Genomic DNA, 21,820 nt, shown 5'->3' on the forward strand with positions numbered 1-21,820 from the left:
ATGAAATTACCACCAGTTTACACGGCAGCTTTGACCTATGGAAAAGAGCTAAACATGACAGAGATGTTGGCAAATCCTCTGAAAAGCCTCACATATCAAAATGGATACTAAGAGGGGTAAATTCCAATGAATCCCAGGAATGGACTTCAGATTCAGTAGGATTTTGTACGTGCCTAGTCCTAAAGTTTTGTTCCTTTTTTTTTTTTACAGTTTATTTCATTGTTTCCTATTTAACACAAAACAACCTCATAATACACCAAACTATAGACAATACAACCAATAATAAAAAATAAAAAAAACAACAACATACTGTAACAAACAAACAAAAAATGAAAACCAAGTCCATAGGGAGATAGTTTTTCTTCTTCTAATAAGTGATACTTCATTGCCACGGTCCTCCTTGACGCACCGTTAAAGAGGCATTTTGCAGTTGAAACAATGATAAAGCGCCTTCCCTGCCCGTGTTTCCGTAAAAAGATGAGAGATAGACCTGGCAGGGTTGGGTAGGTTACTTTCTAAGTGTAATCTGTAATATGTACTAGTTACCTGTCCAAAACTGTAATCAGTAACATCATTTTTGGATTACCCCGACGCAGTGACGTAATCTGATTGCTTTCAGTTCATTTTGGAATACTTTCCTTTTACGAGGCATTAGAATTGGACAAAAGGCATTCATCAAACACATTTGGTGTGTCATCATAGTGGTCTCTGATATGTGGTCAGACTCACTCATGTGGAACATACTTAAACGTGTGCTTTCTTTCAATGCCGAATTGAATGTCACTGAGAAAACAAAAGGATGGTCGTAATGTATTTTTTTTCACAAACATTCTTTCTGAATGTAAAAGTAATCCAAGAACTAATCATGTAGTTTTTCATAAGTATCTGTAATCTGATTACAATATTTTTGCTAGTAGGGTAACCAGTTGCTCTCTAACCCCGGGGACTGGAGAAATGTAACCACTCTGAAATCCATAAACACAGTTATGGATGCAAGGACGCAGCATCCATTATATCAAAATGATCGTTTGAACCATGTTTTGAGGCTATACAGTGTTTGTTTACATTTAATTTGACAAAACATTGGATTAAAACAAGCTTATATTTTGGGTTCTGATGGGAGTACAAATGTTGAACTAAGCTCATGAGGCATGTATAAATTATATTCTTCAAGAATCAATGGGTACATATAATTAATTTATAAGTAAAAAAATAGATGTACAGATGTAGGATACTAATTTGATCAACCTGTTGCATGAGAACTTTCCTGAAATTCAGGAAATGTAGAACTTGTAGTGTATTTGAGGTTTAAAAGGGCTTCTGAAGTTTGTAATTTCCACTTCTAAATTTCAGACTTGATTTTCACATTTTTTAAGTAGGCAAGTCAGTTAAGAACAATTTCTTATTTACAATGACGGCCTACCCCAACCAAACCCGGACGACACTGGGTGCCACCCTATGAGACTCCCAATCACGGCTGGAAGTGATTCAGCCTGGATTCAAACCAGGGACTGTAGTGACACTTCTTGCACTGAGATACTGTGCCTTAGACCACTGTGCCACTCAGAAGTTGCTGCAGGCTTATTTTCCTGCTGTAGCAAACTGGCTCAAATTAAGATCCAACATCTACACCAACTACAGATTGCCCTTTTAAGGAAAAGAAGAATTGTCCCAAATATTTTTTGAGTCTGTATTATTTTTATAGGCTTTTGTCTAGAATAATTTTAGAAGATTATGTTTCATCAACATAATCATCCATTCTGTGAACACTGGCTCATTAGAGCTTTTACAATATTTGTCAACCAGCCTTAACATCGACACAATACCCAAACATAGTATCTTCTGTCTGGTGAATGTCTTGCTCGCCTGTCCCCTTGGTCAAGAATATATGATAGATCGTTGGTTGTATCTTAGAAAATGAAATACAATCATTTATTTTAAGATTTGAAGCAAATCATTTAGATGCAGAGCAAATTTCTATGCAACCTGACAATGAAGTATGATCTCATCTCATTTCAATTCCAAGAAGCGTAGCTCAGAATATTTAGCAATCAAAACAACTCTCAAACGCTACATACATTACCATAAATTGCTCATTTCATTAGCACCAACATAGATTTTATTATTGTTATTGACAAGTTGATAAGTCAGTGTTCTTTCAAGGTGGCTTCCCTGCAGGGACCACTGGAGCCCTATCAAGTGGAAATCGGCTAATGTGTTTCCCCCATACAGTCTAGGTTGAGCATGTAAATAAATGATAAATGTCAGTGTAGCGTGGTGTTTGGCACCCTGGGTCAGAGCATGGTGTTTGGCACATACAGGGCTGGGAGGGAGGGTGGTGCCATGGAAAAGCAGACAGCCTGGCAGGCACACAGGACACACACCGCAAATGTCATCCCACTTTCCGACGATCTGTTCTCCAAGCATCCAAACCATCCAAGACCATAGGGAGCAGCTGTGACATCTGTAGTTGCACATTGGCAGGTGTGACTGTGCCCACTGGCTTTTGGCCAGGAGTGGGTGACTGTCAAGGACAGAAAGCTTGGACCCGTAGGGAGAGTGCCACTGTGGAAAGTTAGACAGGCAGGCAGGCAGGCAGACACTGGGCATATTGAGGATTGGTGGTGTGATAAAAAAAAATGGTGCACAGTAGGACCCTAACCAGTGCATTTGCGCTTTCGAGGATGTAATATAATGTGCCTTCTGAGAAATGCGACACACTTACCCAGATTATGTGGCAGAAATAAAGGAGTATTTGAGTGTCCTCAGATGAGGAAATCCCTAATCTAGTAGAGAAAAATTGCAGATACATCTGTTACACTGCCAGATGTACGTATATTTCCGGATTTCCAAGCAGTTTGTTTGCATTCAATGGAAGTCCTCTCTCAGAAAGCACGCATGACCCCAGAATGATCTAGTGGGTGAAAGAAAACGGTTCATGGACAACTTGACATCAAGCGTTCTTAGCCTTGCATTTGGAAATGTAATTACAATAATATTGTGTTCTGATAAAAGACTAAACAGACTTCAGGAAAATGCTCACCAATTCCCTCAGAGAAATAGCTTTGCATAAACAAACAAACAAAGTAACATTGTTCGACAAAACCCTAGAGTGGTCTCTACTTCCCCCTTCTGTTCAATGTGTTCTTTACAGACTAAGGACCAGCTTTCCAAAGTGTTTGCACAAAATTGTAGCTGTTATTTCACAGTTAGTTTACAGTTGAGGAAATGTGTATTTAATGCAAGATAAAGGGAAAAGGTGCTTTAAGAAAATACAAGTTCTTTGAATGTAACCTTTTTTTATTTATAGAAGACAGTTGCTACCGGCTTCCAGTTTGTTGTCGTAATTGATGTTTTCTTTTCTTTTCTTTTGTTCTTTTTTTTTCTTTTTATAAAATAGACAAATAACAATATTACAAATAATTCAAATTGTTACATCATTCACAGGGTTACAGTCAATGTACATTTGTACAGAAAATGAAACGTCCCAATGCAATCACAGTGGTTAGGACTGGAAGGGGTGGGGGGGGGGGGGGGGGGTGGGGGGGTTGGCTGACCCTATGTGCCTTTAGGGACACCCAAAGGACAGGGGACAAAAGTGAAAGAGTGTGAAAAAGGTACTATACGGTTACTATAAAGGTATAGAGGTACGGTAATAGTGCAGGTTTAACATGGGACCAGCAGAGGGAATGAGCTTAGCACAGTGTACAGTGTTTAAGTTATTTTTAAACACCTAAAATGACAAAAAAAAAAGTAAATGTGCTCATATAGAGGTCACAGCTATATTGAGTTACAGTAGAAGCGTCCATTTTGGTTTCTTTTGTTTGCAAATGGCACGCACTCAGAGATGGCAAGCTTTTTATTTGTTGACAGCAGCAAAAAAGTTTTTGTATGATTTTTTTGTTGTCGTTACAAATCATATTTGTAGGATTGTCTTCCTTCATTTAGAAATTCGGGTCTTGTATTGTGCATTGCCCCCCCCCCCCCCCACCCCCCTGTTGCGACAGGGCTATAAAACAAAGTAAAATAATAGTGTCTGGGGCTATCCTGCATGATCAATTAACAAAGCTTTCCACACATGGACATAATTCCACATAATGCACACTATACCCAGCTGAGAAGCTATTGATAGAGAATAATACGATGAGGACAATATATCTGGGAAGAACTGCAGAAGAACATACCCCTATTTATCAAAATTGGAAATGACCCCCCCCTCCCCCCCCCAGAGGCAGCAGAGTTTGTTGGTTGGGTAGTAACAGTATAACACTTTAATAACACCGTTGATAACTCCATTGCCAGCGGTAAATGGTCAAGTGTTTCTCATTAGTACCATATTCATACCTATTAAATGCTACCGTATGTGAGATGACCTATGGAATGACTGATGGTGATTTATCCAGGAAGTGCGGAGACAATGGAAGCATGCAAACACTATTGCACTCAAGGAACAGAGGGTTGTGTCATCCTGGTTTGACTAGTGTCTATTTATTTGAATAAAAAAAAATGTGTTTCTAATCCCTGAACCTCAAGTACAGTATGTTATGGATGGAGTATAAATGTGTAAACGTGTGATATGTGCTGGCACAATATGAAAAAGAGGTATACCCTATTTCTCAGTACAAAAAAAAAACTAAATGACCTTTCATCCATTTCTTTAAAAAGTCCCCACTTTTCTCTGTGACGAATCATAAACACGTGTCCTAACTTTTGAAAAATGAATGGCAACGGTATATACATATGTCAATATGAACGCTGTGTATGACCGACCCCAGATCACGTGACAATTCACAGCTCCATCGAAGGTGATCATAGGTAGCAATAGAAAAACAAATCACAAAAGATCATTATAAAACCCATTTAAAAACAAACCAAACAACGACAGTGTTCCGTGAAGTCTTTTAAATACCAGCAGGCTCCCTTTGGAATCCTTTCCCACCTGGTTGGAGCTTCAGAGGCTGTCATTTTGTGCAAGTACAGTATAGTACACCTGGCTGCATAACCTATTGCAGCCATTTTGTATGTACCATAAATGGAAGGACAAGTGCTTTTTCATGACAGAGACAAAATATATATTCACACGAGATCCTTTGAACATAGAGGAGGACAAAGGGAAAGTGAAATCTAAACTTTGCACACAACACTTTTGTAATGGAAGAATTTATGGAAGTGCCCATCCTACTTCTTTATTAAGGTGCACATACAAATATTTAAAAAACAAATACCAACTGAGTCACCGAAACAAAGACTGCACGGAGCGGAACTCCAAAACAGTGAAAATGGCCGACATGGTTCAGTGGCTATGGCAGCCTGTGATTCCCAGAAGAGAAAGAGACAATGACATGCACAGTACAGTACTTTTATATTATGCTTCATTTGGGCTGTTGGAAGTAATGTGTGTTCAAAGTCTTTTTTCTTCTCAAGAGAACAGAAGTGAAGGTAGGTAGCAAACAGTAATATATAATCACAACAATTTTCAAACGGCCAAATGAGAGCATTATGCACAAGGACGGTAAGTTTGTTCTCACGGGACAGACTCTTCCCGAAGATGAGTCATTTCATTTCACATCCGTTAAGTCTATGGAACTGCATGGGAGTCTGACACTTGTCCTATTCACTATCCAGTACATCATAAGCTCCGTTCAGAGTACTGGTCCTACTGTTAAAAGTCACTGATACCCTCAGAATCTCAATGTGAAAGATGTGAGTAAAGTTATATGAAGTCTTGTCCCAACCTTCTCTTAATAGCCCTTTTAAAGGGCCGTCTGTTGATGAGTTTTAGTCTGGGGACCAGTAGAAATCATATCCAACCAAAAGACTGTAAACAATGTCATACTACAAAAACAAGGAGGGGCTGCAGCCGTGCAATCAACAGAGACAGACTGCAGTTGGAGACTGGACAAAATCTGGACAGAGTCTGGACAGTCGTAGACTCAGCACAGCTAGAGACAGACTGAACCTAGGAGGGGCAGTGGTTGTGGACACGCTGAGCACGGCTGCAGACTGACCATAAAGTACAGGCTGCCGACTGTTGACTGAACTCATGGGAGTGTGGTCTAGAGAAGGGGGGCTGATGGGGATGGGGGTCACAGTCTGACAGGGAGACAAGGCTGGAGGTCCGGTCCAGTCCAGTGTCCTCCCCGTCTGGACATCAGAGGTTAGACCTCAACGGAGGTGATCTGATTCATCTGGGCCCGCATAGACTGGACACTGTTAAGGATCTTCTTCTGGTGGCCCACTAGGGTCACCCCTACTCGGATGATGTCCCTGTGGAGAGAGAGAGCAGTCAGTGACACAACACTGTGTCTATGACACATTTAGCACAGTCCAGGACATATTTAGTACACTCCAGGACACATTTAGCACAGTCCACCAGGACACATTTAGCACAGTCCACCAGGACACATTTAGCACAGTCCAGGACACATTTAGCACAGTCCAGGACACATTTAGTAGAGTCCGGGACACATTTAGTAGAGTCCAGGACACATTTAGCACATTCCTGGACACATTTAGTACAGTCTAGGACACATTTAGCACAGTCCAGGACACATTTAGAACAGTCTAGGACACATTTAGCACAGTCCAGGACACATTTAGCACATTTCTGGATACATTTAGCACAGTCTAGGACACATTTAGCACAGTCCAGGACACATTTAGAACAGTCTAGGACACATTTAGCACAGTCCAGGACACATTTAGAACAGTCTAGGACACATTTAGCAGTCTGGGGAGGTTCACTTACTCCATGGTCATTTGGGAGACCACGTCGAAGCTGGTGAATTCCTCGTTGGCAAAGTTCTCCTTGTACTGGCCCATCTTGATGGCATCCAGCCACTCATCCACCGTGCTGAAGCTGGAGAAGTCAGGCGTGCTGCGGTCCAGCAGAGGTAGGTGAACACTAGGAACAGGAGAGGAACGCCAAATAACAACCCAGTGAGAACCCAAACAAACCCAATGACAACCCAGTGAGAATACAAACAAACCGAATGACAACCCAGTGAGAACTCAAACAAACCCAATGACAACCCAGTGAGAAGCCCCCCCAAAAAACAATGATAACCCAGTGAGAACTCCAAAGAGACCTCAAAAGACAAGGAAAAAAGAAATAAACAGTGATGGATAGGCCTCTGAGATGAATGGTCATCATTGAGGAAAGGAGATGAGGAAAGGATGGACGCCAATTAAGATGACTGACATGCCTTACCTTGATGACAGCGGCGTCGTGGCCTTCAGACTGTTGGGGTTGCGGATCATCTTGTCCAGGTTATTGACAATCTGGCTGAACTTGGGCCGATTGTTGCGGTCCTTCTGCCAGCAGTCCAGCATGAGCTGGTGCAGGGCACTAGGGCAGTCCATGGGCGGGGGCAACCGGTAGTCCTGTTCTATGGCATTGATCACCTACAGGGCATTGGCACAGATTGATATGAAAATTAATAAAAATGATGATTTAGAAATCAAAGAGGCCTTGACCTGAGTTTTTGGTCTCCCCGTGTGGTTTATAGTGCCTGAATCAAATGTATAGTAAGTACAGTGAGACTGTCTCTATCTGTATGTGTCTCGATCGCTCCCTCTAAAAATATTGGGACTGCGACATACAGTGCCTTGCGAAAGTATTCGGCCCCCTTGAACTTTGTGACCTTTTGCCACATTTCAGGCTTCAAACATAAAGATATAAAACTGTATTTTTTTCGTCAACAAGTGGGACACAATCATGAAGTGGAACGACATTTATTGGATATTTCAAACTTTTTTAACAAATTAAAAACTGAAAAATTGGGCGTGCAAAATTATTCAGCCCCCTTAAGTTAATACTTTGTAGCGCCACCTTTTGCTGCGATTACAGCTGTAAGTCGCTTGGGGTATGTCTCTATCAGTTTTGCACATCGAGAGACTGACATTTTTTCCCATTCCTCCTTGCAAAACAGCTTGAGCTCAGTGAGGTTGGATGGAGAGCATTTGTGAACAGCAGTTTTCAGTTCTTTCCACAGATTCTCGATTGGATTCAGGTCTGGACTTTGACTTGGCCATTCTAACACCTGGATATGTTTATTTTTGAACCATTCCATTGTAGATTTTGCTTTATGTTTTGGATCATTGTCTTGTTGGAAGACAAATCTCCGTCCCAGTCTCAGGTCTTTTGCAGACTCCATCAGGTTTTCTTCCAGAATGGTCCTGTATTTGGCTCCATCCATCTTCCCATCAATTTTAACCATCTTCCCTGTCCCTGCTGAAGAAAAGCAGGCCCAAACCATGATGCTGCCACCACCATGTTTGACAGTGGGTATGGTGTGTTCAGGGTGATGAGCTGTGTTGCTTTTACGCCAAACATAACGTTTTGCATTGTTGCCAAAAAGTTCAATTTTGGTTTCATCTGACCAGAGCACCTTCTTCCACATGTTTGGTGTGTCTCCCAGGTGGCTTGTGGCAAACTTTAAACAACACTTTTTATGGATATCTTTAAGAAATGGCTTTCTTCTTGCCATTCTTCTATAAAGGCCAGATTTGTGCAATATACGACTGATTGTTGTCCTATGGACAGAGTCTCCCACCTCAGCTGTAGATCTCTGCAGTTCATCCAGAGTGATCATGGGCCTCTTGGCTGCATTTCTGATCAGTCTTCTCCTTGTATGAGCTGAAAGTTTAGAGGGACGGCCAGGTCTTGGTAGATTTGCAGTGGTCTGATACTCCTTCCATTTCAATATTATCGCTTGCACAGTGCTCCTTTGGATGTTTAAAGCTTGGGAAATCTTTTTGTATCCAAATCCGGCTTTAAACTTCTTCACAACTGTATCTCGGACCTGCCTGGTGTGTTCCTTGTTCTTCATGATGCTCTCTGCGCTTTTAACGGACCTCTGAGACTATCACAGTGCAGGTGCATTTATACGGAGACTTGATTACACACAGGTGGATTGTATTTATCATCATTAGTCATTTAGGTCAACATTGGATCATTCAGAGATCCTCACTGAACTTCTGGAGAGAGTTTGCTGCACTGAAAGTAAAGGGGCTGAATAATTTTGCACGCCCAATTTTTCAGTTTTTGATTTGTTAAAAAAGTTTGAAATATCCAATAAATGTCGTTCCACTTCATGATTGTGTCCCACTTGCTGTTGATTCTTCACAAACAAATACAGTTTTATATCTTTATGTTTGAAGCCTGAAATGTTCCAAAAGGTCGCAAAGTTCAAGGGGGCCGAATACTTTCGCAAGACACTGTATTTGAAGTGATACAATAACTATGAGGTTGAAGTGCAGACTGTCAGCTTTAACATGAGGGTATGTTCATCTATATCAGGGGAAACGTTTAGAAATAACAGTACTTTTTGTACATAGGAGACTATTTTAGGGAACCAAAAGTATTGGGTAAAATTCATTTATGTGTATTAACATCGTAAATAGTTAAATATTTGGTCCCATATTCATAGCACGCAATGAGTATATCAAGCTTGTGACTTTACAAATTGGTTGGATGCATTTGCTGTTTGTTTTGGTTGTGTTTCAGATTAATTTGTACCCAGTAGAAATGAATGGTAAATAATGTACTTTGTCATTTTGGAGACACATTTATTGTAAATAAGAATAGATTACGGATAGCCCTGAATTAATCGTGAATAATGATGCGTGAGACAGTAACAGTCGTACAACTATCATACCTCTAAGACATGCTAACAGTTGAAAAATATACAGTGCCTTGCGAAAGTATTCGGCCCCCTTGAACTTTGCGAACTTTTGCCACATTTCAGGCTTCAAACATAAAGATATAAAACTGTATTTTTTTGTGAAGAATCAATAACAAGTGGGACACAATCATGAAGTGGAACGACATTTATTGGATATTTCAAACTTTTTTAACAAATCAAAAACTGAAAAATTGGGCGTGCAAAATTATTCAGCCCCCTTAAGTTAATACTTTGTAGCGCCACCTTTTGCTGCGATTACAGCTGTAAGTCGCTTGGGGTATGTCTCTATCAGTTTTGCACATCGAGAGACTGACATTTTTTCAGCAGTGTGTGTGTCTTATGGCTTGGGGGTAGAAGCTGTTTAGAAACCTCTTGGAGCATTTATGCATGTACAAGATAGAGGGGGGCTTTGGCCTTCCTCACTTTAAACTGTATTATTGGGCTGCTAATCTGAACATTGTGTCTTTCTGGAGGGAAAGTTTACCTGCGATGAGACAGAAGGATATGCCTTCATGGCTTTTGATTGAGCAGGCCTCCTGTTAACGTTCCTCACTCCCTGCACTTGTTAATAGCCCATCATATGTGAAAAAATCCACTTATGACTCTAACACAGTCATTTGTCATACGCTTAGGATCTGGAAACAGATTAGGTATTTTCTTAACATACCCACTGTATACATTGACAGCCCGATTTGCCTGAATCATGCTTTCCACCCTGCATTGGATGATGTTGTGTTTTCACAGTGGAGGGAGAAGGGGCTCACAACAATTGGTAATCTATACATAGATGGTCAGTTAGCTTCATTTCAACAATTACAGGGAAAGTTCAACATGCCAACAACACATTTTTTCAGATACCTCCAAATCAGGAATTTCGTAAGGACACATATCCCACAGTATGGCATGAAGCCAAATAGTCCTACATTAGATCGCTTGATCCTTGTCAAACCCCATCCACATAGAGGTATCCACAGACACCATTAAAAGGGCTTGGGAACAAGAACTTGGTTCAGAAATCTCAGATGAGGACTGGGTAGAAGCTCTCAGGAATATAAACCACAGTTCAGTGAATGCCAGACACAACCTTGTACAGTTTAAGGTGATACACAGGTTACATTACTCAAAAGTAAAACTGCATAAAATATTCCCCGGACACCTCACCACTGTGTGAGAGGTGCAAGCAGGACGAAGGGACGTTGACCCACTTATTCTGGACATGTCCTAAGTTACATGTTTAGTGGGCTCTCATTTTTGATTACTTATCTAGAGCCTTTGATAGAGTTCTAGCCCCAGACCCATTAATCACTATGTTTGATACAGTTGATGGGAATAACCAGGAAGGGAAAGCTGTCTCTCTTTGTACTCTATTGGCCAAAAGGCTCATATTGCAATTTTGGAAATACCTACAGTGCCTTGCGAAAGTATTCGGCCCCCTTGAACTTTGCGACCTTTTGCCACATTTCAGGCTTCAAACATAAAGATATAAAACTGTATTTTTTGTGAAGAATCAACAACAAGTGGGACACAATCATGAAGTGGAATGATATTTATTGGATATTTCAAACTTTTTTAACAAATCAAAAACTGAAAAATTGGGCGTGCAAAATTATTCAGCCCCTTTACTTTCAGTGCAGCAAACTCTCTCCAGAAGTTCAGTGAGGATCTCTGAATGATCCAATGTTGACCTAAATGACTAATGTCAACAAAAAAAAATACAGTTTAATATCTTTATGTTTGAAGCCTGAAATGTGGCAAAAGGTCGCAAAGTTCAAGGGGGCCGAATACTTTCGCAAGGCACTGTACCTTTGAAATGTGGTTACGGGATTTAGAAATGTAATACATATGGAAAAGATTCGATACAATACCTCCAATAGAAGTCCAATGTTTTACAAAATATGGCAGCCGATACTGGATAAATGGTCTAGTCCCGCTTCATAACTGGGTTAACGATCTGATGCTACTCTGTGCTGTACTCCACTCAGTATTTATTTTTGGCTTAACTACACTGCTTGTAATGACTATATGCTGTCTTCTTATACATGTACCACCTAATAGGATTTTGTTTTATTTTGTGTATGTGTGAGTTAAGTTTTGTTTTGTCCTCTAAATTGGCCATCCCATTCAACAGTACAATGAATGTCATTGTTAGTATTGCTGTCTTTTTTATTTTATTTTATAATAAATAAACATATTATTAGAAACCTCTTGGACCTAGACTTGGCACTCCGGTACCGCTTGCCATGCAGTAGCAGAGAGAACAGTCTATGACTAGGGTGGCTGGAGTCTTTGACAATTTTTAGGGGCTTCCTCCGCCTGGTATAGAGGTCCTGGATGACAGGAAGCTCCTGAGGGCGAATAGGTTTTGTTGTGCCCTTGTCACGATTGTCTTGGTGTGCTTGGACCATGTTAGTTTGTTGGTGATGTGGATGCCAAGGAACTCTCAACCTGCTCCACTACAGCCCCGTCAATGAGAATGGGGGCATGCTTGGTCCTCCCTTTCCTGTAGTCTACAATCATCTCCATTGTCTTGATCACACTGAGGAAGAGGTTGTTGTCCTTGCACCACAAGGTCAGGTCTCTGACCTCCTCCCTATACACTTTCTCATCGTTGTCGGTGATCAGGCCTACCACTGTTGTGTCATCAGCAAATTTAATAACAGTGTTGGAGTCGTGCCTGGCAGTGCAGTTATGAGTGAACCGGGAGTACAGGAGGGGACTGAGCACGCACCCCTAAGGGGCCCCCTTATTGAGGATTAGCGTGGCAGATGTGTTGTTACCTACCCTTACCACCTGGGGCGGCCTGTCAGGAAGTCCAGGATCCAGTTGCAGAGCGAGGTGTTTAGTCCCAGGGACCTTAGCTTAGTGATGAGCTTCGAGGGCACTATGGTGTTGAACGCTGAGCTGTTGTTAAGGAATAGCATTCTCACGTAAGTGTTCCTTTTGTCCAGGTGGGAAAGGGCAGTGTGGAGTGCAATAGAGATTGCATCATCTGTGGATCTGTTGGTGCGGTATGCAAATTGGAGTGGGACTAGGGTTTCTAGGATAATGGTGTTGATGTGAGCCATGACCAGTTTTTCAAAGCATTTCATGGCTACAGACTTGAGCGCTACTGGTTGGTAGCAAACCCTGCCACATCCGAGTGTCAGAGCCGGTGTAGTACGATTCAAACTTAGTCCTGTATTGACGCTTAGCCTGTTTGACAGAGGGCATAGCGGGATAGCTCTACCATTTAGTTCAGTGCGAATATTGTCTGTAATCCATGGCTTCTGGTTGGGGTAAGTATGTACAGTCACTGTGGGGATGACAATCTCAATGCACTTATTGATGCAGCCAGTGACTGATGTGGTGTACTCCTCAATGCCATCGGAAGAATCACGGAACATATTCCAGTCTGTGCCAGCAAAACAGTCCTGTAGTTTAGCATCTGCTTCATCTGACTACTTTTTTATAGACCTTAGTCACTGGTGCTGTTTACATTTTTGCTTGTACTCAGGAATCAGGAGGATAGCGTTATGGTCAGATTTGCCAAATGGAGGGCGAGGGAGAGCTTTGTACTATATGTGTGGAGTAAAGGTGGTCTAGAATTTGTTTCCCCTCAAATAGTGTGAATCAAAGTCATCCTGTCAAGTCGAGAGAGAGAGAGAGAGAGAGAGAGAGAGAGAGAGAGAGAGAGAGAGAGAGAGAGAGAGAGAGAGAGAGAGAGAGAGAGAGAGAGAGAGAGAGAGAGAGAGAGAGAGAGAGAGAGAGAGAGAGAGAGAGAGAGAGAGAGAGAGAGAGAGAGAGAGCGAGAGATGACTCCTGGATACTCACATCTTGATTACTCATGTCCCAGTAGGGCCTCTCTCCGTATGACATCACCTCCCACATGACGATGCCGTAGCTCCACCCATCACTGGAGGAGGTGAACTTCCTGTACTGGATGGCTTCCGGGGCAGTCCATCGGATAGGGATCTTCCCTCCCTAGAAAGACAGACAAGTGTTGCGTACCAATTCTCTACCCTTCTGTCAGGACTGTGCACTCGATCACTCTCCTCATGCATTTAGAAGTATTGGATTGGTGCAAGTAAGACACTCTAATTCCAGAGCGACTTAATGTCAGTTTCCACCATATTTCTTAAACTTGTCCATTTCTTTTAAAACTATAAGAAGGAGTACAAAAAGAGGACGGAAGTGCTGCTAGATAACACAGTACAGTAGGTACAGTAGGTATTTGTAAATAAAAAGTGCTCTTTGGTTAAAAGGGGTTAAATAACAAATATTTTAAAATAATCTATACATATACTGAAGAAGGCCATGCTGCCGAAACGCGTATTTAAAAAACTATTGTTTCATTGAACATGCCATACAAATAAAGGCTTTTGAACTCCCTTGGTGTTGAGTGCACACGTCAGGAGTAGGGTAAAAAATGGACTGCAGGCTGCAAATAAAACCTAGGTTGTGGGTGGGATCTTAATCGTTTTAAGAAGTGACAGTTGTTTCCTCATCTCTGTTGACTTCATCTGCACTGATCTGACAGCACTGGACAGGTGAAAGCAAATCCTTTGTTAAAGGGATACTTCAGGATTTTGGCAATGTTGACCTTCATCTACTTCCCCAGTCAGATGAACTGACTGGATACCATCTTGATGTCTCTGCAGTCTGAAAGAAGTTGCTAACTAGCGTTAGTGCAACGCTAGTTAGCATTGGCTCATGAAACTACCTCTAACTTCCTTCATACTGGATGCAGATACATACAAATGGTATCCACAAGTTCATTTGACTCTGGAGAAGTAGATAAAGGCCTTCATCGCCAGAATCTCAAAGTATCCCTTAAAGCAACTGTGATATTGCTTTCCTGTGTCCTATACTTGAAAATCAGTGGTGATGAAAGAACGGAGACAAGAAGAACCCACTTTAGACTTCACATGTATGTATAATCTTAAACCTGATACAGTTCCATACTAGCATACCACTTACAATGCACGCCCAATACATTGCCTCATAATAAGGGGTATTCTAGTCTGTATATTGGAACCATAGAAATATAATCTATTCCTATGATTGGTACAGAGCCATACTCACCAGGACACTGGTGTTTGTGGGGTCTAACATGCCCAAAATACATTGCTCCATACTACACAGTATGGAAGTATGGATATTGGGACAGAGCCACACTCACCAGGGCGCTGGTGTAGGTGGGATCTGATGTGTCATCCTCCAGAAAACGCGAGAGCCCAAAGTCCGACACCTTACACACCAGGTTGCTATTGACCAGAATGTTGCGGGCAGCCAGGTCCCGGTGCACGTAGTTCATGTCATTCAGGTACTTCATGCCCGCTGCTATGCCACGCAGCATGCCCACCAGTTGGATCACTGTGAACTGCCCATCATTTTGCTAAAAAAATACAGAAATGTTATATTGCTACATGTTACTGTGCTATGTTCTGCTATGTTTGCTATGTTATGTGTTATGCTCTCTGAAATGTGCACAGGCATACGGTACACGTTCTCAAAACAGGCTGGTTCTCATATTAGTTTCCAGGCGTCGTTAGCCGCACAAAAATTTTGCGTCTGGTAAATCCTCATCTGGATCTGTGAGCTCACCTGATCTAACTAAGCCAACTCTACACACCTCACACCTGGGCCCAGCCCGGAGGGACCCACGACAGCGAATCAAAAACAAGAAAGCTATAAAGTGATGATGCAGAGGAGAGACAGCCACTGTGTTCTTGAATTCATTGTGTTCTTGATGTAGAAACATAGTTGTAGTTGAAAAATCTGTAGTTGATAAGAGATACTTATCCACTGTCTGGTTACTGTGATACAGTGCCTTCAGAAAGTAGTCGTACCCCTTGACTTATTCCACATTTTGTTGTGTTACAGCCTGAATTCAAAATACATTTAAAACAAATATCTCACCATCTACACACAATGCTCCATAATGACAAAGTGAAAATGTGTTTTTAGAAAATTAAATGGAGAAATATCTCATTTACACAAGTATTCACACCCCTTTAATCATCCTTGAGATGTCACTACCATTTGATTGGATTCCACCTGTGACCTATTCAATTGTTTGGACAGGATTTAGAAAGAAACACATCTGTCTATATATTGTCCCACAGTTGACAGCACAGGTCAGAGCAGAAACTATACCATAAAATCCAAGAAACTGTCCGTAGATCTCAGAGACAGAATTGTGATGAGGCATATATCTGGGGAAGGGTATAAAACAATTTACAGAGTGTTGAAAGTTTCCAAGAGCACAGTGGTCTCCATTGTTGGGAAATGGAAAAAATATGGAACTACCCAGACTCTGCCTAGAGCTGTCCGTGCGACCAAACTGAGCAAATGGGCAAGAAGGACCTTGGTCAGGGTGGTGACCAAGAACCCAAATGACCACTCTGACAAAACTACAGAGTTCCTTGGCTGAGATGGGAGAACCTGCCAGAAGGACAACAGTCTCTATAGCTCTGAACCAATTTAGGCTTTATGGGAGTGCCGCCAGATGGAAGCCACTCCTGAGAAAAAGGCATATGACACCACACCTGGAGTTTGCAAAAAGGCACGTGAGAGCATAAGGCAAAAGATTGTGTGGCCTGATGAAACAAACATTTTACTCTTTGGCCTGAATGCAAAGCACTATGTCTGGAGAAAACCAGACATAGCTCATCACCCGTTTAACACCATCCCTTCCATGAAGCAACAGGGATGCTTTTTGGCGGCAGGGTCTGGGTCTGGGTCTGGGTCTGAGAGTGGTAAGGATAGATGGAACAATGAATGGAGTCAAATATAGGCAAATCCTTGATGAGAACCTGCTTCAGAGTGTAAATGACCTTAGACTGGGGCGAAGAGTTATGTTCCAACAGGACAACGACCCCAAGCATACATCCAAAGCAACGCTGGAAAGGCTTCAGAACAAGGATGTGAAAGTCAATGAATGGCCCAGCCAAAGCCCAGACTTGAAACCCATTGAAAATCTTTGAAAATACTTGAAGAATGCTGTTCACCGCCGCTTCCCATCCAACCTAACAGAGCTTGAGAGAATCTGCAGGGAAGAATGGAAGAAAATCCCCAAATCCAGATGTGCAAAGCTGATACAGAGATACCCAAGATGACTCAAAGCTGATACAGAGATACCCAAGACGACTGAAAGCTGCAATCGCCGCCAAAGGTGCATCTACAAAGTATTGACTCAGAGGTGTGAAGACTTATGTGAATGACATATATTTCATTTTCAACAAATTTGCTTAAAATTATGTTTTCACTTTGTCATTATGGAGTATTCTTTGTAGATGAGTAAAACAAAAACAATAAATTTTGCATTTAGGCTATAACAACAAAATGTGGAATAAGTCAATGGGGTATGAATACTTTCTGAAGGTCACTGTATAATTTAAATGCTGTCATATTTATTATCTCCGAAATTCACTCAGGAGAATAGGCAGAGATCCAGCCCTTAGGTTCTCCACTCCTAACTTAGTCACCTTTTATTTTATTTGAAAAAGACAAACAGGGGAAAGCAACCTACTGTGTTTGAACCTGAAGTGTCTGGAAGAAGGAAGGAAAGGAGAAAAGATCTCTCCAGAGTATTGAGAGGCCCATTGACCTACTGACCCTGAGGAAGGAGTCCAGTGATCCATTCTCCATGAACTCAGTGATGATCATGACTGGGGCACTCTTGGTGACCACGCCCTCCAAGTGGATGATGTTGGGGTGGTCAAACTGGCCCATGATGGACGCCTCAGATAGGAAGTCCCGCCTCTGGCGCTCTGTGTAGCCCACCTTCAGGGTCTTGATGGCCACCAGGATCTCTCTCTTTCCGGGGAGACGCAGGTTCCCACTGCACACCTCCCCAAACTCTCCTGAACAATAATATGTTCAGATTTACTGGGCATCAGCAAAGGGCTCTGATACATCCCTACAGATGCCGTATCTTAATTTGATCATCCTGTTGCAGAAATGTTCAAACTTGTAGTGTATTCAAGGTTTAACAAAGCTTCTAAAGTTTGTCATTTCCACTTCAACATTTTAGTCTTGATTTGCCCTAACATTTATTTATTTTTTACAAAAATGTCCATTAATTATAATCCACATAATAATTTACATTTCTTGTTGCTGCAGGATTATTTTCCTGCTGTAGCAAACTGGATCAAATTAAGATCCTACATCTGTATAAGACTTCCAAGTGCTATGATATGGGTCTGTAACTTGGATATATTAAATGTAAGACAATCATACAACATGTATTATTGGGTTTATACACACGTGTATATCAATATCACACTTTATGGGCCAGTTTCCCAGACACAGATTAAGTCAAGTCCTGGACTAAAAAGTGATTTAAATGGAGAATCTCCATTGAGAATGCTTTTTAGTCCAGGACTAAGCTTTAAATGTGTTATAACGTATATATTGTAATGTATATAGGGTTTTCACCTTCACCGGTTGATTTTTTACCTGCGCCAATGACTTGCTCGATCTTGACACAGGAGGTGTCAATCTCTTTGGCAAACTCCCTCACTGCCTCGTTGGGGTCCTCATAAGTGAATGGGTCGATATAGATCTTCATTCCTGGAGACACTTGGAAGGAGAAACAAAGAAAACAAAGGCTATGCATAATATCCAGCACCAGTCAAAGGTTTGGACACACCTACTCATTCAAGGGTTTTTCTTTATTTTTTACTATTTTACTAGAATGCCAAGAGTGTGCAAAGCTGTCATCAAGGCAAAGGGCAGCTACTTTGAAGAATCTCAAATATTAAATATATTTTGATTTGTTTAACAATTTTTTGGTTAATACATGATTCCATATGTGTTATTTCATAGTTTTGATGTCTTCACATTCATTCTACAATGTAGAAAATAGTCCAAATGAAGAAAAACCCTTGAATGAGTTGCTGTGTCGAAACTTTTGACTGGTACTGTACATCCTGGGGATACGCATTGGGACTACATACAACAGTAGCTAAAACCTTGCCTGGGCTAAGACCTGCTACAGGTAGTTAGGTACAGTAGTAACTCTGAACTCCCAGTATTCCACATCTAACCGTTACAGCCCCACTGTCTCCGGGATGACAGTATTATTCCAAAGCAAATGTTTCACTCCGCCATTCAACACATTTGCCACAGATAGATGTTTATCTGTTGGAAGGTGGATATATATATATATCTAAATGAATCCTAGTTCAAAAAAAGATCATTCAAAAACTGTAAAAACATGTTACTCACTGTGGCCACTGGTGTAGTGCTGGAGCTTATCTGTGAATTCAGATTCTGGCCTCTCAGAGCTTCTTCGATTGCAGACGATGACGAATACGACGACAGCGATGATGAAGACCATGCCTGCAGCGGCGGAGCCAATGATGAGGGGGAGCTTCTCCTGAAAGCTGGACTTGTACTCTTCTGCAAGTACACAACAAAATAAACCCCATTCCGGTTATTACCTTCTACTAGGTTGGCCTACTCTGTAATGTTGCACTTTTGGGACCATACCGTTTAGCGGGCGAGCACCAAAAGTGTCTGGGGGGGAAAAAAACATTAAAAAAATAATATTCGCTGGTTCGAGGTTTGGTTCAAACGGTATACCTTCGGTCATGGTCTGAAAGAACATCTTTCCGCTGAAGCGTCCGAATCCAGCCACGGTCCGAGCCCGCACCTGGAAGACGTATATAGCGCCGGGCTTCAGGCCCCGGATGACTGCTGTGTTGGTCTGGCTGCGCACCACTGATGAGTTCCATTCTGCCATGCTCTGGAACACACAGTGTAAGACTGGATCTGCTCACTGTCCGAATGCTCCCCAAGCTTACAGTAATAGCAATTACAGCAGTAATGCAGTAGTAACACCTGTCAACTGACGTTACCTTTTCATAGTACTGCAGCTCATAGTCTAGTATGAGGCCGTTGGGCTGGTCAGGTTGGGACCAGGATAGAGTGATGCTGTCGGGGGTCCGGCTCACCTGGTGCATAATCGACACGGCCGATGGCGCTGACAGACAGAGACAGCGAGAGACAGAGAGACAGAGAGAGAGATACAGGTTCAGATAGACAGGTATAGAAGGGTTAAGGTTAGTGACAACACCACAACACTCGGGAGCAGACAGCTTTAAAATCCCAACTGCCAATCAAGAACTAGACTAATGAGGCAGCAGCCTGTACCTGGTCCTGCACGCTGTCTCTAAGGCTGACATCTGTACTGTGCTGAAGGAACTGAGAGCCAGGAACATCGGAGGCGGTTTATTAAGTACTATTCCAGTCATCACTGCTCTGAAAATACTAATAGTAATATTGTATTTGTTTTCAAAGGGGTGAAATATTCACTCAGTAGGCAAAGACACACAGGCACGCACACGCACACACACACCCACACACATACACACACACACACACGCATTTCGTTAATGAGGGCTTAATGAGGGCCTGTTTATGTAATATTAGTGCTTCTCCTTACAGTCTGTAATTGCAGGTCCCAGCAGCCCCAGAGACACTGGGGTTCATGGGAACCTGAGTTTGGTCTTTTTACAGTCCCAGCCCAGACAGTAATTAGGACTGACAGCTACTGCACTGGAGAAAAGACTACAGTGTCAAGGGCAGAGAGTTTCAACTGATAGCCTGACCCCAATAACAACACTGCCTAACACCCAGTCCATTGAATGTCATGTCTGAATACTGTATACCAAGCGCCCAAAATGCAGTGCAACTTACTCAACACTAATAAAAGGTCCCAAATCATTCTGTCACTGAATTATTCTGGAATATCCTCTATCTCATGCTGACATCATAAATATTACTGAAGCATCCTTACACAGACATGGTTTGTACCAGATGAAGTATATATGTACTTATGCAGATCTTGCCCTTGGAAAACACCCGGATGATTGATTGTTTCGACCATCAAAATATCTAAACCTATTCGGTGTAATATTCCCTTTGGCACTCCTTGCCAGACTGGACACACTGCTGACCATTTCTCTCCACTGAACTTCACACTTCAACACAGTACTGTTGGAGAAGAGTGAATGAATTGCTGTAGAGGACTGTGTCTATTGGTTCCTTTACCGGCCTGGTTGGTGGTGATTTTGACCGACGAGTACTGTGGCGAGTAGGGGCTCTGGTCGGAGACCCCGTTGACTGCCTGGATCTCAAAGGTGTACTGCGTGTGGGCCAGCAGGTCACTAATGTGGACCCTAGTCTCTGTCAGGCCCAGTTGGCGGGGGACGAACTGGACGTTGTCCCCGCAGCGGGTACAGCCTCCCCGGCCCCCTCCACAGCTCTTACAGATGATGTTGTAGACCACGTCCTCGCGGCCACCGCCATCGCGCGGTGCGCTCCACTCCAACCTCAGGGATGTCTCGTTCACAATGGAGATTACACTCTGGGGCGCAGAGGGGATGGCTGTCAGGGAAGAGGTGGGATACGAGGAAGAGTTTAGGGAGGGTCACTGATAATAAGGTCTATACTCCAGACACGGGTCATCATCAACCTTGGTCCTGAGGAGCAACAGGGGGTGCAGTGTTTGATTTCAACCCAACCCACACCCTGTACTATAGCTCTCCAGGATCAGAGTTGTTGACTACTGGTTAACTCTGTAATAAATGACCTCTATGTGGTTGGAGTAGTGTACAGTACGTTACTACAGTCTCTACACTTCAACTGAACAGAAAGTATTCACCGTAGCTGATTATTCGGACACTAAATTCAAAGACTCCAAAGTATTTTCATGAGCTCTATTCAACCCCATCAGGCTTCAGATTAACATTTTCAATAGTAGGGAGAGAGAGCAGTGAAAAGAGCAGTGAGCTAGCTAGTTAGCGTCCTGTCGGAATCTGAGAGACACAAAGAATGCCCATGCACGCTCATTTCTGCCTCTTCAATCAGAAAGAGACTGCTGAGGGCCACCTCGCCATTGTGGCCCTGGTTGCGTCCCATATAGAACCATATTGCCTTGATAGTACACTACTTCTTACCAGGGCCCATAATAGGGTACCCATAGGGCTCAGGGTCAAAAGTAGTCCACTATAAAGACAATAGGGTACCATTTGGGACGCAGGCCATGTTTTCACATTCTAAAACAGCTGCCCCCCTCATAAGGGACAGGCTTATGCAAATCTCTCTATTTTCTCGGAGGTCCTTTTCGGACTGTTGCACCAATGGAA

At 42.3% G+C, this 21,820-nt stretch overlaps 1 protein-coding gene across 2 annotated transcripts in view; it reads right to left on the bottom strand.

The window, feature by feature from the left end:
- Positions 1-5,144: 5,144 nt before the first annotated feature.
- Positions 5,145-21,820, bottom strand: part of LOC110532127 (ephrin type-B receptor 2) — a 56,619-nt gene continuing 39,943 nt past the window's right edge. The window contains exons 5-15 of one of the 2 annotated variants that reach the window (XM_036988043.2): positions 20,724-21,059; positions 19,529-19,653; positions 19,254-19,416; positions 18,897-19,070; positions 18,126-18,239; positions 17,283-17,530; positions 14,845-15,060; positions 13,497-13,646; positions 7,211-7,404; positions 6,749-6,904; positions 5,145-6,267 (exon numbers count right to left, since the gene is read on the bottom strand). In XM_036988043.2, coding sequence (XP_036843938.1) covers positions 6,159-6,267; positions 6,749-6,904; positions 7,211-7,404; positions 13,497-13,646; positions 14,845-15,060; positions 17,283-17,530; positions 18,126-18,239; positions 18,897-19,070; positions 19,254-19,416; positions 19,529-19,653; positions 20,724-21,059 — 1,985 coding nt within the window. In that variant the 3' untranslated portion in view covers positions 5,145-6,158. Of the gene's footprint in view, positions 6,268-6,748; positions 6,905-7,210; positions 7,405-13,496; positions 13,647-14,844; positions 15,061-17,282; positions 17,531-18,125; positions 18,249-18,896; positions 19,071-19,253; positions 19,417-19,528; positions 19,654-20,723; positions 21,060-21,820 lie in introns of both variants that reach the window. The other variant, XM_036988042.2, reaches the window with a different exon arrangement.

The sequence above is a fragment of the Oncorhynchus mykiss genome, chromosome 9, assembly GCF_057628025.1.
Source record: "Oncorhynchus mykiss isolate SJ-2025 chromosome 9, ASM5762802v1, whole genome shotgun sequence".
NCBI lineage: Eukaryota > Metazoa > Chordata > Actinopteri > Salmoniformes > Salmonidae > Oncorhynchus > Oncorhynchus mykiss.